Raw genomic sequence first — 12,339 nt, forward strand, 5'->3', positions numbered from 1 at the left:
TGTATAAGGAAAAGTGACCATTGGTTTTTTTCACCTGTATCTTCTATTAAATGAAACAGTTTCACTAAGCAAAATGAGTTCCCCCCAAATTCACAAACTTGGTAACATATTAATAAAACGACGTGCAGACTGTGTCTACGTAAGTTTTCATCCCATAAATGTGTATAACTCTATGAAGAATCTGAAATAAAATGAGGACACTGAAACAGCCTATCAGAAGCTCCAGGTAAAGGTACAAGTTTCTAGCACCATGGCCTCTAGGATCTTTAAAAAACATCTTAATTCTACAACAAAGACCGCCACAAAACTCACAAATTGCAAAACTGAGCAAAGAAATACTTACGTTTAATCACATGGCTGGTAAAAAAAAATTCTTATTATTTTTCAGCAGGGTACGATATTCCAATGGCTTAGGAACGTTAAACAAGGCTGTGAACATGACATAAAAAACTAAAGCCAGTAAAAAGCTTAGAGTCAAAAAGTTTACCTTTATTACAATTGTTTTTAAAGTCAGCTATGACCTTGACAAATATCATGGGTAAGTCTATATAGCAAGTCTCTAATTTCCGAGATACAAAAGACAATAAATATAGATTCAAACTTCAGCCTAAAAACAAGAGTCTAAATCTAATTACCTGTAGTGTAGTGTGGTTTCAACATTTTGAATACATGACGCTACAAGGACTCATACCATAAAGTTATTGCTCACTGACAGCCAACAAACAGTTCTTCACGGACGACACACAAGTGTGCGGCACCTTCGAGCCTCCAAGTGAGTCCCCCATGGGTCTGCTGGTGCTGGGGGACAATCGAGATGGCACCATGATGGCACTGCTCCTTCTGGGGGGAGGACAGGGACGGGGGCAGGCAGTGAAAAACGCCCATTTAAGCAGGCCATGAAGCTGATCTCCCAGTAGCCCAATAAGTGGTCCCATTTCTTGCAGAGAACAGGACGGTCACCGTGTATCTTTCGGAGTGTGACACAGAGTACCTGTATCCAGCCCAGAGTGGTCAGCTTCCTGACAAGCTCCGTTCATTCCATCGTGCTGGGCATCCTCCACCAGCAGTGACTGCTCCAAGCCTTCATTTGCTTCCAGAGCCCGTTCTTCATTGCTTTCAAGTTAGTTTGTCATTAAAATAAGTCTTACAAAACTTTTGCCACAAACAATCATATTATTTCTTCTTATTGGTAACAGATTAATTCTTCATTAACTAAAAGTGTGCAAAGTTTCAAGCCAAGCTCCTTTGTCTTGGTTTAATTCTTGGGTATAACTGTAAAGAAGAATTTTAAAAACATTTATATACTGCACAGACGTGGGAGTATAACACATTTTCAAGAAATATGGGGGGTAGGGACGGGTGCTGATGTCACAGGAAAGAAATTAAACCAAAGAAAGAACTCTCTGCCATGTGAAACACCCAGAGCTGCCCAAAGATTCATATTTACCAACTCCTGCACAAAGGACATTCAAAGGTCACAGGGGTTCCCTCAACAGGGACAACGCCATGGTGCAGTGATACAAAATCCATGATGCGGGCTTCCCTGGTGGCGCAGTGGTTGAGAGTCCGCCTGCCGATGCAGGGGACACGGGTTCGTGCCCCGGTCCGGGAAGATCCCACATGCCGCGGAGTGGCTGAGCCCGTGAGCCATGGCCGCTGAGCCTGCGCATCCGGAGCCTGTGCTCCGCAACGGGAGAGGCCACAACAGTGAGAGGCCCGTGTACCGAAAGAAAAAAAAAAAAAATCCAGGATGCTCTGAACATTAACTCCATCTACACAGCCTACTGAACTGTAAATCAAGTCCAACAAGGACCACAAAGGACTAGAGGTGACTTGCAATACGCTATAAGCTCCAATGCTGGGAGCTTCCCTTCCAAGGGAAAAGATAAGAGGTTAAAAAGTCTCTATTTTAACTTTATTCACAATGGACGTCACACGGTGTCATGGGACTTGAGGCTATCAGGAACCAAATGCCACAGACTAAAAGTCTACAGATTTGAGGAAGGATAAGTGGAGTTTTTTGCTTTAGGATTTGGTGGTTTTGTGTTTTCCATAACAAGAGCGGGCAAGGAGAGTGTTCATGAAGCCACGAGCAAGTCAAACTAGTCACTCAACTGGCAAACAGAACAAAGCCCCTCCTCCTGCCCCTCCCCTAGACAAAGGGAAAAAAAGGTTTACTGAAGGAAAGTCAAGTCAGACTTCAGCCAAAACTGAAAAGTTAACCGAGGGATCAATGTTATTATCAAGGGTTGTTTTTCTCTGTGAGGAAAGATATTTTAGCCAATATAATTTTCTACACTTGTATGTGAGCCTCTGACTAAAACATTTACGCAATTTCCTTTTTTAAAAAAAACCTCAAAAGGAACCCAAAGAAGTTGTGTAGAGGCCACTTCTACCCAGGAAAGATCTCCAAAGAACCGAGAATATTTAAATGTCCGATTAAAATGAAAATCTTCAATCCAGTCCACTGATTCCAGAACCTCTGAAAGCCACACAGGAGGCAGAACCTGGTCTCTGACCAGCTGCTTCCACACTCGGGAACAAATCATTCTCCCCATGTTTCATTCACCACTGGACCTCTTTGTCAGAAAATTAAAGTTAAGACTCAAATAAGCAACTACTTCTAAGAGGTAGAGCTTTTCCCAGATAAGAAATTACAAAAAGTAGAAGTAAGTGCCTGTCTGCTCTTGATGGTCATTAAAGAAGGAAAGCGGCTGCACGCAAGAGATTATGCTTCTCTGGCGCTAGAGGCTTTGTAGAAGCAAACAGGAGGGCTCGAAAGAGAACTACCTTTACGTTTCTACTTTCATCTGGTAATTGGAAAGATTTTTTTAACAGGCTCCATGGCTTAATTGTTTTTTTCAGTTTCACTACTCTTTATCATTTATAGTATGATCACACGAATGAATATTGTCCAAACCCCAAATGCTTATCTAATAGTAAATTTTGCTACCAGGAAGACAGCAGTCAGGATATATGATGTCATTTATACTGCACATCAAACCACAAAGGAGAAGAGTCAGGAGGAGGAGATACAGGCCAGAATCCAAGCTCCAGATCCCAACACCGGGGTCATTTTAACGAGCTCCACAGACAGTAATGTCCGGACAGCGGGATGACCCCAGACAGAGCCCCGGTTCAGGGCCTCGAGTGGGACAGAAGCTCTCTGCGGGCACAGACCATGTCTGACATGTGTGACAGCTGATGACAATACAGTGAAAGTATCTCCCATTTGTTGTATATTAGACTCTGTCCAACTATACTAGCCGTTCCCTGAAAATACTCCCCCCACCAAGAATGTCTGCCCACTGACAGCAGTCCCTTCAGGCTAATATAGACATGTTATCGGATTACATGTGCTGATATGATTTGATTATTTTCTTGGTTTTTATGAAACTTAAAATCCAACGGTAGAGAAAGAACAAAGAATCTTGTCTCTGGTGCCCCATTCAAGCTCCCTAGCAGATTCGGAAATCCTGACTTAAACAAATCCAGGGACTTCCCTGGTGACGCAGTAGTTAAGAATCCACCTGCCAATGCAGGGCCCTGGTTCGAGCCCTGGTCCAGGAAGATCCCACATGCCACGGAGCAACTAGGCCCATGCGCCACAACTACTGAGCCTGTGCTCTAGAGCCCGCGAGCCACAGCTAATGAGCCTGCACGCCCCAACTACTGAACCTGTGCTCTAGAGCCCGTGAGCCACAGCTACTGAGCCCACGCGCCACAGCTACTGAAGCTCACGCGCCTAGAGCCCGTGCTCCACAGCAAGAGAAGCCACCGCAATGAGAAGCCCATGTACTGCAACAAAGAGTAGCCCCCACTTGCCCCAACTAGAGAAAAGCCCACGCACAGCAATGAAGACCCAATGCAGCCAAAAATAAACAAATAAATAACATAAAATAGATACAACATTAAAGAAATAAAAATTGTTTAAAAAAAACACATCCTTCACTTACTCCCAGCAAATTGCGTGGAACGTATCCCTCCTTGTCATTCAGGCGGGCCCACCACCATTCAATCTCATCTTCGTCTTCCCTGCGGATGATTGTCATGCAGTCTCCTTCTTTCATGGGTAGCTCGTCGTCATTCTGAGGTTCATAGTCCCAAAGGGCATAAATGACCCCTTTATTCATTATGCCCATCTTCTCCTGAACTCCTGAAGTCATGTAAGATACAGAACAGAATACATGTAACTCAGAGGATACCACGCTCAGAACTTGTCACTCGATAAAACCAAATGAGAAGAAATGGGGACCTGCTGGAATGGCAGAACTACTACATTAACCATTCAATAAATAAACTTCCCGGGGCCAGGGGGAGCAGAGGAAGGCCAGCCGTGGAGAGGGAACACATAAAAGACAAGGTAACATACGCTGTCATCTGTAAACCAGCTCTAAAAACTAACCAACACCTTATAAGCAGCTCTCAAAACTTCTCTTACTCAGAATACAAAACGATTACAAACCCAGGAATAAAAAAAGAACTGTTCCAGTCTAGGATATTAAAAAAGTTAATGAAACATCTGTCCAGTTTTAGCCTATTCACTAAGTGTAATCACCAAGGAACTCTGGAATCATTTTTGTTCTTTACCTAAAACTTAAAGCAGACAGAGAAAAATGACCAGAGTGTTGTGCCTATTAAAGTGGTCTCTATCAATTTCCAAATAGGGAAAGATAAAAGAAAAAAAATTAGAAAATGTTAGAACATAGAAATATGGCCAGGTATATTAGACAGGATATAAAAGTTCACATATAGTCAACTCTAAAACCATAAGAATCAGAATTCTAAAAGATATTGAAATCCACAAACTGGGGAAGGAAAAAAAATCCCCAAATGTCCACTTCTTACCAGAGTTAATAACAGATTTGCAAATAAACTACGGCTTTAGGTTTTACCTTTCTCCATTTATACCTTCCTATCCTATAAGGCGACGCTAATAAGCAGTCACAATCATCAACAGGCAGGCAACATGGGGTAAGGGGTGGAAGAATTAGACAACAATGTCCTGAGCAAGTCAGAGGTCATTATCATTGTCACCTTTTTAGAAAAGCCAGGAAAATACCTGCTTGCCTGTGAACAGTTGGGTTTCTCAACTTATGCGACCCTAAATTATTATGAACTTATTTTTCCTGTGTCAATTAATATGACATAGCACACACTACCTCTCACTCTGGGCAAAACAAGAAATTAAATTGTTCTTTTCCAAAAGAAGGCTCTACCTATCTAAATGGTCAGGTTTCTACTCATGGGGACAAGTAAATTTCCAACTTTCAAGTTATACTTGATGTAACTGTAATTCCACCAAGTTTTAAAGCACGCCAGACTCGTTATCTGTTTGGGATCAGAATGGTGCACTCCACATAACAACTTGAGTCTCATTTCCAGGAAACCAATAGGCATGGAAGACAATTTCTCATTACTTTGCTATTTACCAAACTAAGAGTTATGAATCAACAATTTTCAAAAGTTTCTGAGGGTCCTAAAAACATGCTCCATCTCACTGGCTGTTTGGGAAATGCAAACTAAAGGCACAATGAGACAGGATTCCAAATCCACCAAAGGTCAAAGAGAACACAGAGCAAAAGGTACTCTCTGCTTGACGTGCATTCCTGTGACCTGGCTATTCTACTTCTAGAGAGACACCAGAAATTAAGGACAAAAATGGTGGCCAAAGCCATGTTTATAATTGAATGCATGAATGAATAAATAAATAAAGGAAATAACCCAACATCTGCCAAAAGTAGAATGGAAAGATAAATTGTCGCAGAGTCCCAAAATGGAACAGTAGCACAGTGAAAAGAAACAACAGCTACACGCAGCAACACAGATGCATCTCAAAAACCATGGTGAATGAAAAATGCAAGCCACAGAATCACCAGTGTGGTTTATTTTATATGAAGGTCAAAAACGGGCAGAACTAAACAATTTCAGTTGTAGGATTCATACAGAGGTGACATACCTATTTTTAGAAATTCAAGGGGGCCGTCACCACAGATGTGACAGGAGCTACGTCAGGGCAGGGCCCCTGCTGACGGCAGACAGAGCTCATGTCCTGTTTCCCAAGCTGGATACCCGGATGTTTCACTGTGTTAATCTAGTATCATCATGACTTAAACGGCACATCTATGTCAGAAATGCTCTCAGTATCCACGATGTATTTCATAAATTTAAAGAATCTCTGATCAAATGTCCCTAAATGTTTTTAAAAAAATCATATCCCATACTTACATATAGCTCGATCGCCAATACGTTTAATGTAACAAAATACATATTAATATAAGATACTGATTTCAAAATGTGTTCATATGTCAAAATTATTCTTTGATGTAGAGTTCAGAACATAACAGAGTGTTCATAAATATCAACGATAAAACCTAAGAGCTGAGAGATGAAGAAGAGAACCTGCGGTCTGTGGTTCTCCCTCTGACCCGTCTCCCTTCTCTCCGAGAGCCTGAAAACAGGCCTAGTGAGACTCGGAAAACAGTCAAACAGAGAAGACGTTTCACCTCAGGCATCTTTCCATGCCTGATGCTTGAGTGGTCTGGGGTCCTGGGACGTACCTCCTCATTTGTCTCTGTCGTTTCCCCTTCTCCATTTCTCTCAAGCCAGACTAAAAAGAAACATTAACCTCAACTTCTAAGACTTGTAAATAAAAAAAATTGTCCTTGTAAATAACAGTGCCAATCAACATATATCCGTCTAAAACTTCAAGTCCTTTTTTCTCTAGGGACAGAGCTGATGGGATGCATCAGAATCATAAACGCAAAAACAAGAGAACAAAAGAGTCAAAAAAATCAGTCCTAAAATATGGTGTTGCCTTTCTTTTCCTCTGCGACAAGTCTGATTCAGCAGGAAAACCTGGATCTGTGGATTCTTATTCCAACCCTGCATTTCTCTTGCTCATCTTGGTGCGGGGCGGGGGGGGGGGGGGGGGGTTCTGTTTACTTATTTGCACAGATACAGCATCACTCGCTAAGTACTGAAGTCTTACTAGAGGATCTTTCGATGGTCAAAAGCTATTAACCCCGCTAGGTCCAAGGCTGCATCACTGTCTTTTGTCTCTGAAGATGTCCCTGATAACAGCCGCTTCTAGGCACACACAAAAGCTGCATTCACGTTTGTGATCGAGGCTGCCCTATCTTCAATGCTCAGGACTATGTACAACACAAAATGCTTTCCCAAATAATAAAAACCCTTTGGAACGATCCCCTAGAGATAAAGGATAAATGAATGCAGTAATCAGTGCACGTAAATCGAATTGTTCCGTACCGTAAAGAAACTGCGAGCACTGGGTGTAGCCTTCCTCCGTTTCTTCACATTTATCAGCAGCCGTCTGCATGTCACTGTAGGTCATGGCAAACACAGCGGCTCCGGACTCCACCAAAAACTTACACACCTGGACGCTGTTACAGGACGCAGCACAATGCAGCGGGGTCCTGTGGACAAGGACACAGCAAGGGCTGGGGGTGCCTTCCTACACGGGACGACACCTCCCACAACACGGCATCCGCAGAGAGAGCTCTCCAGCCTGTCAACCACCAGGCCCTTTCTCCTGAAAACCGCTCTCACAGATTTTAAAAAATGAGTTAAACATAGATGCTTGAGCCCATCCGAGAATTCCAGCCACAAAGAAAAATGTCGGGACGGCACTGGGGCCAGGGCAGCACCGCGGGTGAGAGGGATCAAGGACATGAGTGAAAGGACATGCAATTTGTATACTGATCTAAAGCAGGATAGAATATATTTAGTTCCATGTTCTGGAGCATCCAGTCTGATGATTTCCGCCAGGATGGAGGACATAATGTCTTTAAATAATAGGCCTCCCCTCAAAACACATGCCTGTAAATGTCCCTTTATCACCACCAATTTTGAAGGAATTAAGTTGCACATAAAGAACTAGCTTTACCCAACATTTTTTTGATCCTAATTCAATTTTAATTGGAAAAAAAATTGCCAATTCAGGGTCTCCCTGGTGGCACAGTGGTTGAGAGTCCGACTGCCGATGCAGGGGACACAGGTTCGTGCCCCGGTCCGGGAAGATCTCACATGCCATGGAGCGGCTAGGCCCGTGAGCCATGGCCGCTGAGCCTGCGCGTCTGGAGCCTGTGCTCCGCAACGGGAGAGGCCACAGCAGTGAGAGGCCCGCGTACCGCAAAAAAAAATAAAAATAAAAAAAATAAAAATAAATTGCCAATTCAATTCAGACCAGAAAAATGACTGGAAAATACACATTTCAATCTATATTAGCAACTGGTTAGCAGGAACTTAGGAATACCATGACGAAGAATCTTCTCCACCATCTCAAACGTTTTATAATGTATTATAAATGACTCCAGATTCATGGTAAAGGTGGAAGAGCCGGGACCACTGCCCAAACTCAGAAGATGGGCTGGAGGACGTTAATCAAGCCCTGAAGTACATGAGATTTCTTTACCCTTTTCTTCCCTCCCCTTTTCGTGTTATTCCACTTGGATCTTTCACAAAAGAAATTTACTTCCCAACCCCCACATCCCAACCACTATCACTAATAATTTGGTGAATATTACTACAGACTTTTTAATTTTTTTAATAGTAAAAAATTATACATAATCTAAACTCCCAATATTAGGAAACAAAGACATTGTGACACATTAACAATTTGTTCTGCTTATGTTGTTAAGGTAAACTAAAAGAGTAGGCATAAAAAAGGCAAATACTGTTTGTTATCACTCATATGTAGAATCTGAAAAATAAAACAAATGAATGAAGAGAACAAAACATGCAGACTCACAGATGCAGAGAACAAATCAGCGGTTACCAGTGGGGAAAGCCAAGCGAGGAAGGGATCAAGACAGGGATCTGGGACTAAGAGGTACAAACTATTATGTATAAAATAAATAAGCTACAGGATATTTTGTACAGCACAGGGAATGTAGCCGATATTTTAATAACTTTAAATGGAGTATAATCTATAAAAATTTTGACCCTGTGTTATACACCTGAAACTAGTATAATACTGTAACTCACCTATACCTCAACTAAAAAAAAAAAACCTATTGAGAAAACCTATTGAGAAAAAACCTGAACTAAAAAAAAATATAGGCATAAAAAATTATATATATACACATACATAAATGAACTTGAAGGAAATATACTAAAATATTGATGGTGTTTACTTCTGGATTGTAGGATACAAATGGCTTGTTTTTCTCTTATTTCTCTATTTTGTATGTTTTCCACAATGGGCTCACATTACTTTTATAAATACAATTTTTTTAAAGTGCAACCAAAAATGCTTCTCCAAGAATTATTTATAACAAACAAAAGAACTGGAAAGCAATCTAAACGTCTAGCAAGAAGGAGACAGCCACAATGAATGAGTCACAGCCATGTGGTGAGAGATGAGGCTTTTTCAAACCTATGCATATGGGTGTCTGCAACTTATATGTGTATACATGTAAATTTGATATTACAATTATTTCCATAATTAAAATACTTGCGTAAATATAGTGTGATTATAACTTTAAAACTTTTTTTCATATAGAAAGAAGTAAATCTTTCCTAGGAATCATTATTAATCATTAAATCATAATTTAATTAATCATCATAATCATTAAATCATTATCCTAGGAATAATAACATTCGTCATTTACAATAATATCTCCTGGGTTTTAGCCACACACCAGTTCCACAAGATGCTCCATGAAAAATGGATTCCACGGTCAAAAATATCGGGAGAAGTTTACAAATTATAATCCCCTCTTAGACACACAGTAGTTTCAGGGAGGTGGGGGGACCCTGCTTAAATCAGCATTTCTCATATTCACTGAAGCATGCCAATGAACTGTGTACCACTTTGGGACATTTCTTATTTTTATTATTTAACTACGAAACTTCTGAAACTCCATCTGGGAAACTCCCTGGCGGTCCAGTGGTTAGGACTCTAAACTCTCACTGCCAAGGGCCCAAGTTCAATCTCTGGTTGGGGAACTATGATCCCATAAGCCATGCAGTGTGGCCGAAAAAAAATTTTTTATATAAAAAAATAAAATAAAACTCCATCTGCTTCCAGAGTGGGAGTGAGATGACTATTACATGAAGACATATTAATTCCTTAAAAATGTCTCCCACGTCTCTCCTTCTAGATTACAAGCAGCATGAGCACATGCACTGACATACTTCTTCCCTTCTAACAGCATCTACAACACTGCTCATTCGTTGCCTATGCAGCAGATACAATTGAAGTCTGAGTGGAGTTTAAAAGAAAACCTTACCATCCATCACTGTCAGCAGCATTGACATTTACACCAAACTGTACCAGGAATTTAACAATTTCTGTGTGTCCTGCACACACGGCGTTGTGAAGAGCTGTGATACCTTCATCATTAGGCAGGCTTGGGTCATCAACCTGTAACATCAATAAGAACAAGGGTGATCATCACTCAAATTTTTTGTCACCTTAACTGTCAACTATTAACTGGCTCTAGGATCAAGAGAATTGAAAGAGACTCTTGTAGTCTTTTTGGTTTTTTTTCAAACATAATTAAAACCTTCAGGAGCCAAGAAAACTATACCAAGTACAGTTCTAGAAATATGACATTAAGTAGGCACTCCCTATAAAAAGGTTTTTAAAAACTGAAGAAGTCCCAGAAACTATATATCCTTACAGTCATTTTTTGTTTATTTATCCTCCAACTTTCCACCACAGATTAGCATCTAAGGAGAAGTCACATTTGCCATGGAAGGGAAGAAAGGTCAACTAAAAATATTTTAAAGAGCAGGTTTCTGAAAAGTAGGGACCACATCTGTAATTTAACACTGCAGAGTACAAATCCATACTTGAGCAACTTTTAAAGGAGGGTCAGGATGTCCCTAAGGAAAGTACCCCCAGTGAATAACTGAACTTCCGCACTATTTATTGAAAGTGTTACAGCCACACCTTTAAAACAGAGAAGCTGGTTTTGGAGCATGCTCAAGAGTTCCTCTCAACAACCCCACCTCCCAAAAGAGAAAACAGTGCAAAAGTACAGTTTCCCTACAGTAGCCTTCTGATTAGAGCTTTAAAACAAAATACAAGGTGGTATATAAGAAATGTACTAATTCAATCGTACCTCATATATAATTCTCTGTACAAGGTCAAATTCTCCCTCCAAAGAGGAATCTAGGAGTAAAGCAAGGGGGTTGAATTTCACCCTCATTCCATGAGCAATCCGCTCTGAACCAGTTTTACGCAAGTTTGTCCTTTTGCCCTGCAAAAGCATAAATGCACAGAAGGTTAAGGATCCCGGTCTAAGCAAGAGACCAAAAAGCAACAAAAAGGGAGGAATAATATCTCAGCTGAGATAGTAAAAGGAACTTTGAAAATACATATATATATATATTTAGCACTTAATGAATAAACCCACGTAACTAAGTGGGAAGAACCTAACTCTTTAAAGCCTAGTGAAAACTACATTTGGGTAACACGTGCTAAAAGTATAATCTGCAGTAGGAAGTAGGCTGGTTCTCCGTCAAGGATCAAAATTAGCCAAGATTGGTCTTTAATTACCTAATACAGTAGCACTAACCCCACATTATTAAACTGGGCAAGAGCACAAGCTGAGAATTGTGAGAGCTGACATTTATTGAACGATTATTCATTTATTCCTCTTGAAAACCCTATTATCCCATTTTACAGATAAGGGAGTTGAGGCACACAGCCAGTAAACATCAGAGCTGGAATCCAAATCCAAGGAATCTGGCTTCTTCAAAGCCCCTCCTTTTAACCATATCCAACATAATGCCTCCTGGGGGAAGGGGAGTGGAGCATATTATGAAGGTAAAAAATAAAGATTATTAGTCTGTCTTAGACATACCAGGGGGGAGTCCTACAAGTCTTAAAATGCTATCACTATTTTATATTTAAAAATTTAACTGTACTCCAAGACACATGGGTAAATTAACCATCTTTTCTACATTTTAATACATCAGGCTTAAAAAAATAAGGCAAATGTTAAAACTAGATCTAACATCCTATAAGACAGGTTTCTTAAACACAGCCAACAGAGTGGAAACATTTCCTAGGGTGTGATATGCTGCACATACTTCTCTTTATTTTATCTCGGATGTGGAAAACTATTGAGTTTTGAAAAACGTTAAGTAGCAATGAATGTATTTCATAAATGTACAATGGCTAAAATGTTTCTGTCTCTTGAAAAAAAGAAAACAAGAGTAAATATTACATGGCTGAGATAATACAACTCATAAACAGTACAATCATACCCACTTTCAAACAACAGTATGAGACAGTGGCTTCTATTTCACTTGAACCAAGAAGGAAAATGTTTATAGATCACCTTCCCAGAAAGAGAATAACAGAAT

At 40.5% G+C, this 12,339-nt stretch overlaps 1 protein-coding gene across 3 annotated transcripts in view; it reads right to left on the minus strand.

Moving 5' to 3' along the window:
* Positions 1 to 327: 327 nt before the first annotated feature.
* TP53BP2 (tumor protein p53 binding protein 2) overlaps positions 328 to 12,339 on the minus strand; it is a 192,825-nt gene continuing 180,813 nt past the window's right edge. For all 3 annotated transcript variants that reach the window (XM_081218912.1, XM_081218910.1, XM_081218911.1), the window contains 5 exons: positions 11,091 to 11,228; positions 10,254 to 10,387; positions 7,270 to 7,436; positions 3,957 to 4,156; positions 328 to 1,272 (listed from right to left, as the gene is read on the minus strand). In XM_081218912.1, coding sequence (XP_081075038.1) covers positions 1,231 to 1,272; positions 3,957 to 4,156; positions 7,270 to 7,436; positions 10,254 to 10,387; positions 11,091 to 11,228 — 681 coding nt within the window. In that variant the 3' untranslated portion in view covers positions 328 to 1,230. The remainder of the gene's footprint in view (positions 1,273 to 3,956; positions 4,157 to 7,269; positions 7,437 to 10,253; positions 10,388 to 11,090; positions 11,229 to 12,339) is intronic.

The sequence above is a fragment of the Mesoplodon bidens genome (genome assembly GCF_964165515.1).
Source record: "Mesoplodon bidens genome assembly, chromosome: 2".
NCBI lineage: Eukaryota > Metazoa > Chordata > Mammalia > Artiodactyla > Ziphiidae > Mesoplodon > Mesoplodon bidens.